Source organism: Wickerhamomyces ciferrii, contig 00111 (genome assembly GCF_000313485.1).
Source record: "Wickerhamomyces ciferrii WGS project CAIF00000000 data, strain NRRL Y-1031 F-60-10, contig 00111, whole genome shotgun sequence".
NCBI classification, from domain to species: Eukaryota; Fungi; Ascomycota; class Saccharomycetes; order Phaffomycetales; family Wickerhamomycetaceae; genus Hansenula; species Hansenula ciferrii.
In genome coordinates, this window is record NW_011887629.1 from 65,945 (window position 1) to 85,037 (window position 19,093).

Here is a 19,093-nt window from a genome sequence, read left to right on the forward strand (position 1 = left end):
AGCTGACACATTGGGCTACTCTTATACTCCATGATCTAGCATAACTTACTCAACTATTTGCAAAAACATCAACTGATAACGCTATTTTCATGCTTTAAGTACAGTATAATAAGGAGATATATCCAAAAATGGTGTCTTTAACGGTCGTTCTTGGAGGAACTCACTGTGGCCAATATTTACTTTACAATACAAGATAATTTGAATGGTATAATTGTGCTAACTTTTCTCCTTTGGGATATCATCAAGAAATTCGTGGATGTACAGTTGCTGTGGTTACGCATTTACGTGGTAGATGAACTTACACAAATTAATTAAAATTTATCACGTATTAAAATACCATATGCCATATACAAGATACAAAGTTCAATCACTCTGGTTGACTTCTTTAACATTCTGTTTATCAGTTCTCTTATGAGCAGTAGATCTACTGTCTCCAGCTTGTGATGAAACAACACTAACACTATCAAGGTCTAAATCATGGTCGTCATATTCATTGATAAATTCATCATTTTTGAAAGCGATTCCTTGTTTCTTTTCTCTTTCATGAAGCCATGTGATAAGCCAGTATGACAAGATCATAAGTCCAGCTAAAACCACACTGACAGGCCATCCTATGTTCCATTCTGGTGCTGCTCTATGATGATTCTTCGCGCTGGTGGGGAACAATGCTAGTGCTATCCATACAACTGTGAACTGGGCAAATGTCATCATTGATCCAACAATTAAAGCCTTTTGTTCTGAATCTTCTCTCAAAATGACACTCACATAAGAGTAGAGGATGGGTGATGTCATATTAATGAAATATGAAATATAAAATGCAGCAAAAACAGCAGAATCTGGAACAGTATAGATGCTCATTATCAATGCACCGATTAAGGTACCCGTAGCACCAATTGTATAAAGCACCCAGTGTGGAAACACACCAACTAACCCAGTACCCAGGAACGAGACGATTATTCCAATAACATCACAGATTGTTGGATACCTATTTATTTCAGGAACAGTATAAGTACCTTTTTGTTTCAACCATAATGAGAAGTAACCTATTGGATACCAACAAATGACCATAATTGTATAATTGAAGCAGAACAAATACCACTTCCAGTCTGTCAATGCTCTTTTGAAAACATCCAAATCTAATTTCTTTGACTCCTTAATACCAAATCTTTTCAGTCTCACAAAGACCAGTTTATATTCACTCTCTGTTAATAACATAGGTTTACCAGCCTCAGGAATACCTGTCCATAATGTGAAACCTAAAATACAGATACCAATAGTAATTATACCATCAATGATAAAAAGCCATTGCCATCCAGTTTTACCGTAAACCCCGCTCAAGTTTGTGTAAGCAGCAGCTTGCAAATGTCCTGAGATTAAATTACCAGCAGATAAACTAAGAAAGTATACAGATGTACGAACAAATAGTTCAGGTGGGTTTCCTCTAAAGCTTCTAGTCCCATACCAGGAGCCCACTAAAAAGCTTAGTTAGTATTTCTTCAAATGTTTTCAAAATAAATTTCACATACACACATAGTGGATTCCTGCGTATACTGGGGACTCTGCAACACCAACAAAGAACCTTAAGACATAAAGATGTTTTGTAGATTTGGCTAAGCTTTGTAAAAATGTCAAAAGACCATAAACAATCTCCAAACCTGGTAAAACATACCGCGAAAATTTAGGTCTTGATAAAAGTAGTAATCCCGGAACTTGACCAAGCACGTAACCCATATGATAAACCAACACAAGCCAGTTAAGCTCATTACCATACATATTTAAGTCTTCTTTCATTCCAGACACATAGGCATTATTGATATTCTTAGTGTCTAAAGTTTTAGCAAAATATGAGGCACATGCATAAATCAAAGTTGAAATATCCACTTTGAACAATAGTTTCTTCTCTTCAGAGGAATAGTTTGAGGGATACCAAATGAAGAGAGCTCTAAATCCTTCATATAGCTTGTTTGTGAACCCAGTCACGACTTTAACTGCTGTTGAAGGCTCTTTGTTTTGGGATATCACACCCACGGTTTCTTTTGAACTCATTTTTTTTAATCCTTCTGAAATTCAACGACTCAACCTAAAACAAGCACAACTACCAAAAGATATCCAGTACGTATTATCTTAGAATCCACATCTTTTAAATACATTACGCTTTAACACTTCAGCCAAGATATCAATTTCAGATATTTGTAATCTGCTTGGCTTTACCACATAATTATCTTGTATATCATGGAAAGCCATCTTTTTTTTGGTATAATTTAGCTTGAGCTTTAACTGTGGATCGGTCCGTACTGTTGTATATTCGAGATTTTGCGGAAGATGGAGCTATAAGCTGATTAACAGAACTCCAGGAATGAATCTCTCTCCACTACATGATTAAAAATTCTTGAAATCACATATACATATTAATCAACATCAGCTCTTTCCCAGCTGATTTGTGATAATACACACCTCTATATTCGATACAGTTCAGTTAGAATGAACCTCATTGACATCAGTTTTATAAGATCTCTTTCTAACACTTGATAAGGACTCACCATCATCGCTATTTGAACTCTCTTCAATCTTTTCAATTTCATCAAGGTTTTTGAAAGCTTTACCTTGTTTCTTTTCCTTTTCATGTAACCAAGTAAAGAACACATAAGTGAAAATCATAATAGCAGATAAAACAACACAAATTGGCCAACCAATGTTCCATTCAGGAGCTGCTCTATGGTGATTCTTTGCAGAAGTTGGGAAAATAGCTAATGCTAACCAATTATTTGTGAATTGAGCGACTGTCATCATTGATCCAACAATGAAAGCCTTCTGTTCTGAATCATGTTTTAATACCACACCAACAAATGCATATAACAATGGACTATCAACATTAATCAAATAACTTATATAAAAGGCAAAGAAAACAGCACCATCAGGGACGTTATAAATACTCATTATTAATGTCCCAACTAATGGACCAAGTGTACTTATAGAGTACAATATCCAATGCGGATATGTGGCTGCTAATGCAACACCAAAAAAAGAGACAAAAATACCAATAGCATCACACACTGTTGGGTACTGGTTAATTTGATCAATGGTGTATTTCCCATTTTGTGCTTTTAGCCATAAATTAAAATATGCAATTGGATACCAGACAATAACCATGATGGTATAATTAAATACAAAAAAGTACCATTTCCAATCAGTGAATGTTCTCTTGATCAAGTTCAAATTGATCTTTTTGGTTTTTTTAATACCATTTTGATTCAACCTTTCTTTAACTAAACTGAATTCATTTTCAGTTAATAATAAAGGTTTTCCTGATTCGGGAATACCCGGGAATAAAGCAAATCCGATTAGACTGACACCTAAAGTAAAAATACCATCAATAATGAATAGCCATTGCCATCCACTATGGCCATGAACACCACTTAAATTTGTGTAAGCAGCAGCTTGTAAGTGACCAGAGATCATATTACCTGCTGAATAACTCATGAAATAAACTGCCGTTCTAGCATAGAGTTGGGGTTTAATAATGGAACCAGAAGCTGTTTTAGTAGGCTCTGTACTATACCACCTGTTTTAAAAAGTTAGTATTTCTTCAAAAGCTCTTTAAATAAAATACTAACATCGAAAGCACATAATGGGTCGCTGCGTAGGTTGGTGCTTCAAAGAAAGCTGAAAAGAATCTTAAAACATAAAGATGATCAATTGTGGTAACTCTTGACTGTAATATAGTTAAAACCCCATAAATAATTTCAAGCGTTGGTAACACATATTTTGAGATCTTTGGGCGTGTTAACAACAAAGTTAATGGGATCTGACCAACAACATAACCCATCTGGTATGTAATATTTAACCAATTTAATTCGTTACCTTTCATACCTAAATCTTCTTTCATACCGGAAACATAAGCATTACTCAAATTCTTGGTGTCAAGAGTCTTGACAAAATATGATAAACAAGCATAAAGAAGAATTGAAAGATCTAGCTTGGCTAATAATTTTCTCTCAGCTTTATCTAAAGTTGACGGGTACCAAACAAATAAAGCTCTAAAAGCTTCGGCAAACGAATTTGATTTCTGGGTTGGAGTTTCTTCAATCTCAATGGGATTCTGCACTTGGACTCCTTTCTCAAGCTCACTCTCTTTGGAACTCATTGTGGAAACAGACTGTATAGAGATTGATACACTATTAAGGTTTTGGTCTAGGGTTATTTGGCCATTGTGGATGTTTGAAATAATTTATATTATACTACTACCTTCACAAAAGTCAAAATAAATTGTTCCATTGTGATTAAATGATGATATGGGTGAAAAGCCACCATAAACGGTCAATAAGCAACTGTGGTGAAGAATTATAGTTATCTACCCACAATTATTTCCATAGGAGTAGAATGCCGCTAATTAAACCAGATATGTATGTAATTGTGTACGTTAAATCGTCAAATCATATTCGGCTCGCTTGATCTTCTAATTTTGAATTTTGAAGCCACCAAAAATGAGTATAAAAGGTTGTCAGGACAACGCACAGAAACCTCACATTTAAGGTATCAACATTTCAACAATCAAAGCAAACTCAATTTCTATAACAGTTAACTTCTGTGATGATTTACTGAAGTTCAACCAAGAATCAGAAAACTTAAAAGCTCATATGCCTTTGGTCAATAATTACAAGAGAGATCCAACATCACTCGGGCTACTCAATAAAATTGGTATCAATTCGGTTGTTTTACAACGTTCAGTCACCACAATGAACGCGCATTGAACCCGTTATCCCAATCCGATTGAACAGTATTTCAAATGATCACAGTCAATGACCCAGCTCTTATGTGTTTTATAAACCAGGAGCTAGAAGTTCAAATCTTGTCGGATCAGAAGCGCCTCTACCTCCTAAGTTCTGTTCTTTGAGTTTCAACTTTCAAGTGTGGTTGTCACAATTTTGATGAACAATCAAACGCCATAGTTTCCTTGAATTTGGGTGATATAGATATCTAGATAAAATCTATCAATCCACCATTAACTTGTCTTCCACTATGATACATTAATCAATCAACTTTTCCATAGTACAATGACACAAGCTACAAAAAAACAAAGAACTGATAAACCAAAGAAACAATGGATCATTAACGCTGCTGGTAACGGTAGTGCATCAAAGTGGAGACATCCAAAAGATACAAGTAGTAGATTGGGACATAGTGTTGATGCTTGGATTGAATATGCTCAATTGGCTGAGAAGGGGAAATTAAATGCTGTTTTCATTGCTGACCATTTAGCTTTATTTGATAATTATAAAGGTCCAAATAACTATGAGATTCCTGCACAGGAAGGTTTAAACGTTGCAAGAATTGAACCATTCAGTTTAGTTAGTGCTTTAGCTACTCATACTGAAAACATTGGATTTGGTATTACAGCTTCAACTGTTAGTGAACATCCTTATCATTTTGCAAGAAGACTAGCAACAGCTGATCACTTGAGTAAAGGTCGTGTTGGTTGGAATATCGTTTCAAGTTATTTGAGTGGTGTTGGTAGACAATTACTTAATGGTGAATTACCACCACATGATGAAAGATATGTGAAAACATCTGAATACTTGGATGTTGTTTACGACTTATTGTTAAGCTCATGGAGAGATGATGCTGTTTTAGAGGATAAAGAAAATGGTGTATTCATTCCACCTGATAGAATTAGAGAAGTTAACCATAAAGGTAAATATTTTGATGTTCCTGGTCCTTCAATTTTCCAACCAACTCCACAAAGATTTCCATTGATTATTCAAGCTGGATCTTCATCGAGTGGTCTTGAATTTGCAGCTGAAAATGCAGAAGTCGTCTTCTTGAACAGTCATGATCCTTCAAGAATCTCACAATCAGTCAAGGATGTTAAGAAATTAGCAAAGGAAAAATACGGTAGAGATCCAAATCATTTGAAATTCTTGATTCCAGCTAATGTTATCTTGGGGAAGACTCATGAAGAAGCTGAAAATAAAGTTAAAGAATACTTGAAATATACAAGTGAAGAGTGGACTGCTGCTTCTTTCAGTTCTGTTACAGGAATTGATATCAGTAAATTCAAAGATGATGAGTTTGTCACCAAGCAACCAACTTCAAATGCAATGGCTTCAGCAACTGAATCAATCATCAACAAAGGTCAAAAACAACAAACCAAAAGAGACATTTTGGATAGTTACAACAAATATGGACTTTTTGGTAGAGCATTCATTGGTACACCTGAAGAAGTTGCAGATGAATTAGAACAATGGGTCGAAGAAAATGATATTGATGGGTTCAATTTTGGTTTTAATGCAGTTTATCCACAATTTTTGGAAGATATTGTTGAACTTTTAATTCCTGAATTACAAAAAAGAGGAGTTTTCCATAAAGAATATCCTGTACCAGGTGGTACTTTCAGAGAGAATGTTTTTGGTGTCAAAGGTCAAAATTTCTTTCATGAAGATCATCCTGCTTATAAGTTGAGATGGAATTCTAATGTTTCCAAAGAAAAATTTGAAAAGGAAATTAAGGCTTACAATCCTGAAAGGGTGGGTAAAAGAGATTGGCTCAATAAAGATTAGGATCAATTAATTGTATAACTTATATATGTCGAACTTATTTGAAACTCATCATGTGTATTTCGAGCTAAGATACAAAACTATCATTCTTAACACTTTCCAATGGCAAATAAGGCTATTCTACAATATTCTACGTTATAATTATAACTTTAGCTGTTGTTATGTCTCGGGCTATCAAAAGACCAATTTGTATCAGAGCACCAGCTGAAGCTACAAGATACAAAATCATCACTCTTCCCTATGCCCTAACACATAAGCTACAATCTAGCTCATATGATGGTTCATATACAAAGTTATTTCATAAGCATAATACTAGTCTATAGTATATTTATAATGATACGATTACTTATAGCCGTTCCTCAAGTCCCGGCCATGTGAGACAAGCTGCGTAGTCCCATCACCACAATTATAAGCAAGACCTTTGAACACCTGCAGTACTCCTTATAAATTTCTATTGTTTCCATTCAATCTTAAATTATTCTCAATCTGATTACACTTTGGGATTCTGTGATTGGCCTGAAGTTTATCTCTTATCAGTTGATCCCCTAATTATGGGGTATGCTTATGTAAGTGAGACCCATTTTCGTAATTTTGGCGTTCAAATTTAAGTTTGGTTATCAGTTGTTTACATCACAAAAATTTTAATCATGTGCTCTGTTTGAGAATTAACGTTCTGATATAATTACTGAAGTTTTGAATTTTGTTCATTTCATAATGGATTTCTTCAAAAGTTTTGTTTCGCTGGCGGTTATCTGAAGAGATATACAAAGAGCTGACGAAAAGATTGTATAATGGTTTCCGATACAATCAACGACGACAACTACGAAGTATCCAAACAAGCTTATCAGTATGATGAAGTTCCAGAAAACAAATCATGGGCTGCTACTTTGCCTGTGAAGCAAGGTCTTTATGATCCTGAGTATGAGAAAGATGCTTGTGGTGTTGGTTTTGTTTGTAACATCAAAGGTGTATCAAGTCATAAGATTGTCAGTGATGCTAAATATTTGCTATGTAATATGACACATAGAGGTGCTGTTTCCAGTGATGGTAATGGTGATGGTGCTGGTATATTGATGGGTATAAGTCATAGGTTCTTCCATAAAGAATTTAAGTATCTTTTAGATTTAGAAATCCCAAATGAAGGTCAATATGCTATTGGTAACATCTTCTTCAAAAAGGATGAAGATATCCTTGCACAATCAAAGGAAACTTTTGAACAATTAGCTAAACAACTTGGGTTATTGGTCTTGGGATGGAGAAAAGTTCCAACCGATTCTTCAATTTTAGGTACTTCAGCATTATCAAGAGAACCAATAATTTTGCAACCAATAGTTGTACTTGCTGAAATGAAAGATGATCGATCAATAACAACAGAAGAATTTGAATCCAAATATGAAAACAAATTACAAAAACAATTATACATATTGAGAAAACTAGCTACAAATTCTATTGGATTACAAAATTGGTTCTATGTCTGTTCTTTATCGAATAAAACCATTGTTTATAAAGGTCAATTAACACCAAGTCAGGTTTATAACTATTATCATGATTTACAAAATGCTGACTATGAATCACATTTTGCACTTGTTCATTCTAGATTCTCAACAAATACATTCCCATCCTGGGATAGAGCTCAACCTTTAAGATGGCTAGCACATAACGGTGAAATCAATACTCTTAGAGGTAATAAGAATTGGATGAGATCAAGAGAAGGTGTTATGGAATCTAGAGTGTTTGGTGAAGAATTGGATAAATTATATCCAATTATCGAAGAAGGTGGTTCAGATTCTGCTGCTGTTGATAATGTCTTGGAACTATTAACTCTTAATGGTGTTTTAAGTTTACCTGAAGCTGTTATGATATTAGTTCCAGAAGCATGGGAAAATGATAAAAATATGGATTCCAAAAAGAAGGCTTTTTATCAATGGGCTGCTTGTTTAATGGAACCATGGGATGGTCCTGCGTTATTCACTTTTACAGATGGTAGATATTGTGGTGCTACATTGGATAGAAATGGGTTAAGACCATGTCGTTATTATATCACTGATGATGATCGTATTATTTGTGGTTCAGAAGTTGGTGTAATCCCAATCAGCAATCACTCTATTTTGTCTAAAGGAAGATTAGAACCAGGAACTATGTTGTTAGTTGATACCAAATTAGGTAAAATTGTTGATGATAAAGAACTGAAAAATTCCGTTGCAACAAAGTTTGATTTCAAAACATGGCTATCCAAAATTATCAAATTAGAAAATTTGTATCCTAAGCTTGAAAGCAAAAATATCAAACTCAGTGATCTTCCAATCATTGATCCTTCATATACTACTCAAAGTGATCCAAGATTAATGGCTTTAGGTTATACATTTGAACAATTGGCGTTATTATTAGGTCCAATGGCATTGAAAGGTGAAGAAGCATTGGGATCTATGGGTAATGATGCACCATTACCATGTTTGAATGAAAATCCAGTATTGATGTATGATTATTTCAAGCAATTATTTGCTCAAGTTACAAATCCTCCAATCGATCCAATTCGTGAAGCTAATGTTATGTCATTAAAATGTTTTGTTGGACCTCAAGGTAATTTATTAGAAATGACTGCTACACAATGTGAAAGATTATTATTGGAATCACCAATTTTGAAACCAAAACAATTTAAAGCTTTACAAAATATTTCTGAAGTTATACCATCTTGGAAAGTTGCCAATATTGACATCACCTTTGATAAAGAAGATGGATTATTAGGTTATGTTGATACAATTCAAAGAATTACAACCGAAGCTTCTGAAGCTATTTATGATGATTGTCAAATCATTGTGTTATCAGATAAAGCAATTGGTAAAACTCGTGTTTCAATATCTGCGCTAATCGCTGTTGGTGCCATTCATCATCATTTGATCCGTCAAAAATTACGTTCAAAAGTTGCATTAGTCTTAGAAACTGGTGAAGCTAGAGAAGTTCATCATTTCTGTGTCTTGCTAGGTTATGGTGCAGATGCTATATATCCATATTTGGCTATTGAGACCTTGATTAGAATGAAACATGAAGGTTTAATCAGAAGTGATGATATTACTGATACCAAGGTTATGGATAATTATATTAAAGGTTCAAGTTCCGGTATATTAAAAGTTATGTCTATGATGGGTATTTCCACTTTAGCTTCATATAAAGGTGCACAAATTTTTGAAGCTTTAGGTATTGATAATTCTGTCATTGATGTTTGTTTTAACGGTACTGCATCAAGAATTAAAGGTGTCACATTTGAATATATTGCACAAGATGCGTTTTCATTACATGAACGTGGTTATCCTTCAAGAAAAACTCAAAAACCAATTGTTTTACCAGAAAGTGGTGAATATCATTGGAGAGATGGTGGTGTTAGACATATCAATGATCCAGTTTCAATTGCTTCATTACAAGATGCTGTTCGTAATAAAAATGAACATGCTTTTGAAATTTATACCAAAAAAGAGATTGAAGCTATAAGAGATTGTACATTACGTGGTATGTTAGACTTGGATTATGAAAATTCAACACCAATCCCATTAGATCAAGTTGAACCTTGGACTGAAATTGCACGTCGTTTTGCAACAGGTGCGATGTCATACGGTTCTATTTCAATGGAAGCACATTCAACATTAGCTGTTGCAATGAATAGATTGAATGCTAAATCTAATAGTGGTGAAGGTGGTGAAGATCCAGAAAGATCCATCGTCAATGGAAACGGTGATTCTATGAGATCAGCTATAAAACAAGTTGCATCTGGTAGATTTGGTGTCACATCTTATTATTTATCAGATGCTGATGATTTACAAATCAAGATGGCACAATCTGCTAAACCAGGTCAAGGTGGTGAACTTAGAGTTTAAATTTATTCAAATTTTCAACGTGTTTGTATGATATTTATAAGTGGTGTAAAATATATGTAATTATGTTTGAAAGTTTCTAGTTTCCAACTCATTTTTGTAGTTTTGTACATCATCAAATGTTCTTTTTGTCTCAAATGTAAACACTAGAAGCATTATAAAATAGACTCGGACTACAGAAGACTAGGCCACTTATCAGACCACGTTTGGCACATAAAGTGATGGCCAATCACGATCCTCCAAACGTAATCAATTGTGGAGTTATGCGTCACATATATATTCTCAGATCACCAAAACTTGGTCCCTTATGTTTACTTTCAAAGGATGAATGGGTGCTAGTTACTGTACTTTTGTTCCAATACACCACTTGGGGGTTCATTATTCACAAATCAATTTGATGGTTCCTTGAATTTTGGCTTAGTCTCACAAATTCCATCTCCACAGAGACCGTAGACCATAGTATAAACTCTGGGACTTTCCCAAAGGACTAAACCTTTTAAATATGACCTTATCAGCTTATCATAAGTTTATTTGTATTTGAGACTTGGTATTCAACTGAATATATAGAGCTACGTATCCTTCAAGAGCTAATTTTTCAACTCCAAAAATGGTGTTGTTGAATAGAGCTTTAGTAGATCAAGCTTTTCAAAATGGCTGAAACCACAGCTAAGAAACAAGTCAAGTTTGATGCTAGTATCTATGGTAAAGTTACACCAGAAATTGCTAAAACAAGACGTTCAACACCAGGTGTTAGTTTGATTTCTCCTCCACCTCATCATGATATTTATTCTATTGAAGATTTGAAGCAATTGATTTATGATTTGAAATGTGCAAATCCAAGAGCTGGAATTTCTGTTAAATTAGTTTCTGAAGTTGGTGTTGGTATCGTTGCTGCTGGTGTTGCTAAAGCTAAAGCTGAACATATATTAATTTCAGGACATGGTGGTGGTACTGGTGCTGCTAAATGGAACTCAATCAAAAATGCTGGTTTACCATGGGAATTGGGATTAGCTGAATCTCACCAAACATTAGTTTTAAATGATTTGAGAGGGAATGTTGTGTTACAAACTGATGGTCAAGTTAGAACAGCATTTGATGTTGCCGTTGGTGTTTTATTAGGTGCTGAAAGTTTTACATTGGCTACTGTTCCATTAATCACCATGGGTTGTATTATGATGCGTAAATGTCATTTAAATACATGTCCAGTGGGTATTGCAACTCAAGATGAAGAGTTAAGAAAGAAGTTTCAAGGTGCTCCAGAACATGTTATAAACTTTTTTTACTATTTGATCAATGATTTAAGAAATATTATGGCAAAATTAGGATTCAGAACAATTGATGAAATGATTGGTCATTCTGAGAAATTAAAACTTCGAGAAGATCGTTCAACCAAAAATTGTAATATAGATTTATCACCAATCTTAACACCAGCACATACAATTCGTCCAGGTGTTGCTACTAGATTCCAAAAGAAACAAGATCATAAATTACATATTCGTTTAGATAATAAATTGATTGATGAAGCTGAAATCACATTGGAGAAAGGTTTACCAGTTACTATTGATGCTAATATTGTGAATACTGATAGAGCTGTGGGTACAACATTATCTTATCGTATCTCAAAGAAATTTGGTGAAAAAGGTCTTCCACAAGATACTATCGTTGTCAATTTGAAAGGTAATGCAGGTCAGTCATTTGGTGCTTTCTTAACAAGTGGTGTTACTTTCCATCTTGAAGGTGATGCGAATGATTATGTTGGTAAAGGTTTAAGTGGTGGTCGTTTAATTATAAAACCACCAAAGGATTCAAGTGAAGGTTTTAAATCAAATGAAAATTGTATCATTGGTAATGTTGCGTTTTATGGTGCTACTGGTGGTACTGCTTTCATTAGTGGTGTTGCAGGTGATAGATTTGCTGTTCGTAATTCAGGTGCTACTTTAGTTGTTGAGAAAATCAAAGGTAACAATGCATTTGAATATATGACTCGTGGTCGTGCTGTTGTTTTATCACAATTGGAATCTGATAATGCATTTGCAGGTTGTTCAGGTGGTATTATTTATGTACTTGTGAGTGATTATCAAGAATTCATTTCAAGAATCAATGCAGAATCAGTTGAATTATCACAATTAAGCGATCCAGTTGAAATAGCATTTGTTAAGAATTTAATTGAAGAGCATCATCAATTAACTGGTTCTGAACTAGCAAATCGTATCTTGAAGAATTTCAATTATTACTTAGGTGGTTTTGTTAAAGTTTTACCAGTTGAATACAAGAGAATTTTAAAGCTTGAAGAAGAACAACAACAACAATTGAAGAGAGTTGAAAGTGAACGTTATTTACAATCATTCCATAGAACTGATCCAGAAGCTGATGTTACAAATGGTGATTTGAAAAAAGTTCATCATACATCAATTAGACAAACTAAACATGAACCAAAAATTTTAGATTTAGAAGATACTATTGCTGATAAACAATTTGAACAAAAGAAAGTTGAAAAATTAGATAAAGTTAGAGGTTTTATGAAATATAAACAACAACATGAAATTTATAGATCACCAAAAACAAGAACTAGAGATTGGAAAGAATTATCAAAATCTATATCAAAATCTGAAGCAAAATTACAAACTGCACGTTGTATGGATTGTGGTGTACCATTTTGTCAATCTGATACTGGTTGTCCAATATCAAATGTTATTCCAAAATTTAATGAATTAGTTTTTCAAGATCAATGGCAAACAGCATTAGAAAAATTATCAGAAACTAATAATTTCCCTGAATTTACTGGTCGTGTTTGTCCTGCTCCATGTCAAGGTTCATGTACATTAGGTATAATTGATGATCCAGTGGGGATTAAATCAATTGAAAGATTAATTATTGATAATGCATTTGAACAAGGTTGGATTAAACCAAATCCTCCAAAATATAGAACTGGTAAATCTATTGCAATTATTGGTTCTGGTCCTGCTGGGTTAGCATGTGCTGATCAATTGAATAAAGCTGGACATTCGGTTACTGTTTATGAAAGAAGTGATAGACCAGGTGGGTTATTAATGTATGGTATTCCAAATATGAAATTAGATAAATCAATTGTTCAACGTCGTGTTGATTTATTAAGTGATGAAGGTATTAATTTCATTACGAATACTCAAGTTGATGATTTAACTGAATTACAACAACAAAATGATGCAGTCATATTAGCAATTGGTTCTACAATTCCAAGAGATTTGAAAATTCCTGGACGTGATTTGAAAAATATTGATTTTGCAATGACTTTATTAACAAATAATACCCAGGCATTATTAGATGATTATTTACCAGAAATTCGTTCCAAGATACAAGGTAAAAAAGTTATTGTTATTGGAGGTGGTGATACAGGTAATGATTGTATTGGTACAGCAACAAGACATGGTGCATCATCAGTAATAAATTTTGAATTATTACCACAACCACCAATGGAAAGAGCTAAAGATAATCCATGGCCTCAATGGCCTAGAATTTTCAGAATTGATTATGGTCATTCAGAAGTTCAAGAACATTATGGACGTGATCCACGTGAATATTGTATTTTATCTAAAGAATTTATTGGTGATGATGAAGGAAATGTTAAAGCTATTCGTACAATTAGAGTTGAATGGAATAAAACTGAAAGTGGTGTATGGCAAATGATGGAAATTTCAGGTAGTGAAGAAATATTTGAAGCTGATTTAGTTTTATTATCAATGGGATTTGTCGGACCTGAATTATCAGAATTAAAAGTTGAAAAAACTTCAAGAGGTTGTATTCCAACAATTTCAAATTCAAGTTATAAAGTTCCTAAAGAAAATAATTTATTCACCGCTGGTGATTGTAGAAGAGGTCAATCATTAATTGTTTGGGGTATTCAAGAAGGTAGACAATGTGCAAGAGAAGTTGATTTGTTTTTGGAAGGTAATAGTAAATTAGCTGGTAATGGTGGTATTGAAAAGAGAGATTTCAATCTATTAGAAGAATTAGCCACTCATATTGAATAGTTTTCCTACTATCGCTTAAAATTGTATAATAGTTATTTAATTTATATTTGCATATCATATCAACATGATTTCATCACGGCGTAGTATGTACCAAGATTTTATTAATCTCGGAGGTAAAAAAGAGGCTACGCACTGATAAGAAGATAAATACCAATGCCGGTGATTATCTACACCAAATTCCAATTCAAACGAACAAACATCTTTTTTATTATACTACTATACATTATTCAAACATCGTAAACAGGTGTTCAATTCACCGTTGTTTTTGTCTCTTTTTTTCTGTTTTAAAATCATTAATTATCATCATTTCTTAAATAAACTTTTAGCCTTTTTGAAAAAACCACCTTCATTTTTAGAACTAGTATTAGCTTTTTCATTACTTTTAGAAGTTCCAACTTTTTCTCTTTGTATTTGTTGATTTGCATTAGCACTATTCTTTGGACTAATCATATTACCAAAACCACCTCTACCAAAACTCATATTTGCATTTGGATTTTGTTGACCACTTATAACTGGACTTATATAATCTTCTGGATCTTGATCAACATCTTGTAATTTCCTCGTTAGTTCAGGATCTTTATTCTTGATCATATTCCCAGCACCACCTCTACCTGTTGAGAAAACTGGTTGTAATAAATTTGGTGTTTGAGAACCTTGAGGTACTTCATTTGGATGTGGGATTTTGTCTGCTGACTGTATGTTACCGGCCCCTCCTCTACCAGTGGCATAGTAGTGTTTACCCATAATTGTATGTTTTTTTGTGGATTAAGACTATATCATCAATGATTTAATACAAAAGTATGAATTCAACGTATTTAAATAAGAAACTAGTAAATTCAAACTTTTCTCAGCATTTTTATCTTCAAAACATGGAAAGTTGAAAACGGCTTTTTTTGATCACGAAAGTCTCGAAAAATGCTTGACGGGTTTTTTCGCCAGTGGCACTTAACCATGCCAGCCATATTACATAATATAAGATTAAGATATAAGTATTATATATTAAAGCTCATCTATCACATGAAATCATCATCACCAAAGTTGTCGTAGCTAGTATCGATGTCGTTGTCCTTCTTGAAGGCACCTCCCAAGTTTGGTCTAGCAGTCTTGTTCTTCTTCTTACCAGCACCACCAGTTGCTGTACCACCAGATTTAGCTAATCTAGCTGCTCTTTCTTCTCTTTCCTTTTCCTTAGAAATAACATTCAATGTAGAAATAACTTTTCTAATGTTTTCAGTAGATAATGGTTTAGTTAAATCTCTGATTAAATCAATAGCTAAACTTGATGCATAATTCAATGAACTTTGATCATTTAATTTTGTTAAAGCTGGTGATAAAGCTTTTCTTAATTTTTCAAAATCTTGTTTAGTTTCAGGTTGGAATAATGGATGAGCATCAATTGGTGTATCAGCTGTTATTCTTGGTTGAGCAGCTTCTAACTCAGCAGCTTCTCTAGCAGCTCTTTCTCTTGGATGTTCACCAACACCTAATCCACCAAATAAATCAGCTGCATTATTTAAATCAGAATCTTGTTCAGCTTTGCTTTGTAATGCTTTACGTGTTTTTTCATCCACTTTATCTAAACGAACACTACCACTTGAAACAAGAGTTTTCTTCTTAGCAGCTGGTTTGGCGGCAGGTTTAGCAGCTGGTTTTGGTTTTGGTTTTTCTTCTTCTTCAGCATCCCATGATTCAGCTAATGGTTCATCTTCATCTGCAAATTCATCTTCCCATGAGTCAGCAACTTTAGCAGTATTTGAGGTAGTTGGTACTTCAAAATCTTCGTCGTCTAAACAAAATCATGTTAGTTAAACCAAGATCTTAATAATTCAACATTATATGACACAAAGATAATTTCACGATCTGGAGCATGACAGATACCGTAATGAAATATCCTATTTATCTTCATCTCTAATTGACCTCTCATTAACATACCCCAAGACATCTTTTCAACGATTAATTTATTCTATATTGTATTGTGTAAAGAATATAAAAATTAAACCTTTTTTTTCAGTTTTAGTGGCACTTTTACCATTCTTTTTTTTCCAATATTTACACCAAAAAAATCGACCACCCAAATCTTATTTCACAAAACACAATCGCGAAAAACTCTGACGTGCGAAAGTTCGCGATTAAAGTTGCGGGTAATATATTGTGTATTATATAATCTATTATATAATAATAATACGGGTAAATTTTGGTTATCAATCATTATAATTTAAATGATACATAGCTTAAATATTATATAATAACATAGTTCACATTCAGTTATTGAATAATTTACTCTCACTAATTTGTATGGTTATTTAAACCAGTTGTTGTGGACGTCGCTGTTCAATGTGTATATTGCCTACTGATTTTTCGGCCGAAAAATGTATTGGTAAACTTTAAAGATACTTTTAACCTACTAAATCAAGTGACTATTGCGCTGATTTTAATTTATAATTATCACTGAAGTCTGAGAAATACACTAGTATTGTTCAATTAGCTTAAAATTAAGTTTGAAATTTTAAAGATTTTTGATTTATTGGTTTTAGAAGTTAAATCTAATAATAGAGCATTATTAAATTTTTAGAATTTTTTTTTTTAAAGAAATTTAACCTACTTTAAAGGCATCGTGCTATTAAGAGAAAAATTTTTATTGGTGTTAATGTTTAGTCTCTATAAAATACTTTAAAATTCACCCTTTAATTGTTGAAATACCAATATCGTGAACAATTTATGCATAAAATTAATTCGCGACACACATAATATACCCGGGGTAATGTAATTTTTTCTTTAGATTAAATATACTACTAGTTTTCAGCTTGAAGCTCAGATCAAACGCAATTGGTTGATTGAATCAATTTACTACATTGTATTGGTAAATATCTTTAGTCTACGCTGAATCCGATAATCTATATTAAATTTTTGACATTAATTTCATCACTAACTATTGGAATCATCACATCCAAACTTCATAAATTGATGTGTATGCTGATATACCCATTCAGACATTGGTGGTTGAACCTGAGTTAAGTTTGCAGCATCATCAGCAAAGTTATTAGAAGCTCCTTGGAACAACACGTTATTCTTCGGATGTGGTAATTGAACTTTATCAATCACAAATTTTAATCCAGAAGATGTATATTTAATTGATCCAGGTATATTAAATGGTAATTTTGGTACTTCATCAGTTTCTTGAAAAACTCTTGAAAATGAAGGATAAGGTAAATCTTCACCACTGTGTATCAGATCAACTAAACCATCAGTATCAAATAATGTTTCATCAACCCATTGATTAAAAGATGGATTACCAACTCTTACTGAAGCATATGTGATTAATAATGGATTATAACCCAAAGTCATAAATTCAATACCACCCAATAATGCATAAGCTCCACCTAGTGAATGTCCTGTAACTGTTAGATTATAGCCTTGATCCAAGTAAGGAACTGCTGCACTAACTACTTCTTGAATGTTCTGTGCAAAAGCAGAATATATACCACAATGAACAAAACAGTCAGGACACTCAACTTTATTAGTTGATTTATTAATAATTGAATCTTTGAGGGTATTTGGATCTGATGAATTTGATTCAAAATCTTTTTTATTTATATTGTTTGATAATATTGGAATATATGGGCACTGTAAAGCAGATATATCTGTTATAACATCTCCAAGTGATAAAGTACCTCTAAACCCAACAAACACTTGTTTTATATCATCATTAACAGCAACGTATGAATCACCACTTATAGCACCTTTTGTAAATGCTGGTTTTATAACGGAAACAATTTTAGCATTAGAAGCTTTGGATCTTGTACAAAATGAAGTATCTGGACATTCTTCAGCAAGTGGGCCATTGTTAAATAGTGGATTTATTGTACAATATGATATCTTTGCATAATTTGCAGTTTCAACCAGCTTATTATAAACTGAATCACTATAAGCCAGTATATGTGTAGTGAATAATATGAATATAAAAGACAATTGTGAGTATTTCATTTTAAAATTTCTTGGTTTTTTCAAATTCTAGAGAGTAATTCTAAATAGTAAGTAGTGAACATTATTAAAGTTCAGTCTTTCATAGATCTATATATAGTTGTCGTGATCGTACATCTTCAAAACCTCATCTTATCTCGGTGTATTCTATAGAATGAAGCTGGTTATTTACTACAATGATTAGAAGATCTTCATCGAACAATCTTGCAAGCCATTAATTTTAGTGTAATTAATGTATAAAATTATTATCGCTCGACAACAACGAAACACTAGCTTATCGGTAAATATGTAAACATAATACATCAATTGCTAGCTACTTTGGTGACCATCAATGACATGAAAAGTTTGCTCTAGATAAAGCATACTTATAACAGTATTGAAATATGTTTTAGCAAAAGCTGTTAAAACTCAAATTCTACCATAAAAGTGTAGTGATGATCGACGGTATACCTCATAATCCCTGCAATGGCTGGTAATTTGGAAAGGTCAACCAAAACCCAGTACTTAGTACGTTGAAAAATATTTACTCGATATCTATTAACTGGTACTTCTGTGATCGACGACCACTAATATCTTCGATGTATCCCCTAAATTTTAGTATATCAAGAGATTAAGCTTAACTAAAGTAATGTTTTAAATAGCCGAGACACAGAAAAAACCGTCAATGGCGCAAAAATCCAGC

General features: G+C 33.2%; 8 protein-coding genes across 8 annotated transcripts; 3 read left to right on the forward strand and 5 right to left on the reverse strand.

Annotated features, from left to right (window-relative positions):
• Nucleotides 1–363: 363 nt before the first annotated feature.
• On the reverse strand, nucleotides 364–2,046 carry BN7_3754 (putative transporter SEO1; the record flags this gene model as incomplete). Its single annotated transcript, XM_011275654.1, has 2 exons — nucleotides 364–1,441; nucleotides 1,580–2,046. 2 exons carry the CDS (start codon nucleotides 2,044–2,046, stop codon nucleotides 364–366), a joined length of 1,545 nt encoding a protein of 514 aa, XP_011273956.1.
• A 426-nt stretch (nucleotides 2,047–2,472) lies between these two features.
• Nucleotides 2,473–4,144, reverse strand: BN7_3755 (putative transporter SEO1; the record flags this gene model as incomplete). The annotated part of the gene is made up of 2 exons (XM_011275655.1): nucleotides 2,473–3,553; nucleotides 3,615–4,144. 2 exons carry the CDS (start codon nucleotides 4,142–4,144, stop codon nucleotides 2,473–2,475), a joined length of 1,611 nt encoding a protein of 536 aa, XP_011273957.1.
• Nucleotides 4,145–5,054: 910 nt separating this feature from the next.
• BN7_3756 (putative monooxygenase) lies at nucleotides 5,055–6,557 on the forward strand (the record flags this gene model as incomplete). Its single annotated transcript, XM_011275656.1, has 1 exon — nucleotides 5,055–6,557. One exon carries the CDS (start codon nucleotides 5,055–5,057, stop codon nucleotides 6,555–6,557), a length of 1,503 nt encoding a protein of 500 aa, XP_011273958.1.
• Nucleotides 6,558–7,345: 788 nt separating this feature from the next.
• GLT1 (glutamate synthase (NADPH/NADH)) lies at nucleotides 7,346–10,423 on the forward strand (the record flags this gene model as incomplete). Its single annotated transcript, XM_011275657.1, has 1 exon — nucleotides 7,346–10,423. The coding sequence occupies one exon, from the start codon at nucleotides 7,346–7,348 to the stop codon at nucleotides 10,421–10,423; it is 3,078 nt and encodes a 1,025-aa protein (XP_011273959.1).
• Nucleotides 10,424–11,070: 647 nt separating this feature from the next.
• Nucleotides 11,071–14,430, forward strand: BN7_3758 (glutamate synthase (NADPH/NADH); the record flags this gene model as incomplete). The annotated part of the gene is made up of 1 exon (XM_011275658.1): nucleotides 11,071–14,430. The coding sequence occupies one exon, from the start codon at nucleotides 11,071–11,073 to the stop codon at nucleotides 14,428–14,430; it is 3,360 nt and encodes a 1,119-aa protein (XP_011273960.1).
• A 303-nt stretch (nucleotides 14,431–14,733) lies between these two features.
• PAR32 (Par32p) lies at nucleotides 14,734–15,174 on the reverse strand (the record flags this gene model as incomplete). The annotated part of the gene is made up of 1 exon (XM_011275659.1): nucleotides 14,734–15,174. The coding sequence occupies one exon, from the start codon at nucleotides 15,172–15,174 to the stop codon at nucleotides 14,734–14,736; it is 441 nt and encodes a 146-aa protein (XP_011273961.1).
• A 269-nt stretch (nucleotides 15,175–15,443) lies between these two features.
• HCR1 (translation initiation factor eIF3 core subunit j) lies at nucleotides 15,444–16,372 on the reverse strand (the record flags this gene model as incomplete). Its single annotated transcript, XM_011275660.1, has 2 exons — nucleotides 15,444–16,216; nucleotides 16,309–16,372. 2 exons carry the CDS (start codon nucleotides 16,370–16,372, stop codon nucleotides 15,444–15,446), a joined length of 837 nt encoding a protein of 278 aa, XP_011273962.1.
• A 983-nt stretch (nucleotides 16,373–17,355) lies between these two features.
• BN7_3761 (lipase family protein) lies at nucleotides 17,356–18,414 on the reverse strand (the record flags this gene model as incomplete). Its single annotated transcript, XM_011275661.1, has 1 exon — nucleotides 17,356–18,414. One exon carries the CDS (start codon nucleotides 18,412–18,414, stop codon nucleotides 17,356–17,358), a length of 1,059 nt encoding a protein of 352 aa, XP_011273963.1.
• Between the last annotated feature and the right edge of the window lie 679 nt (nucleotides 18,415–19,093).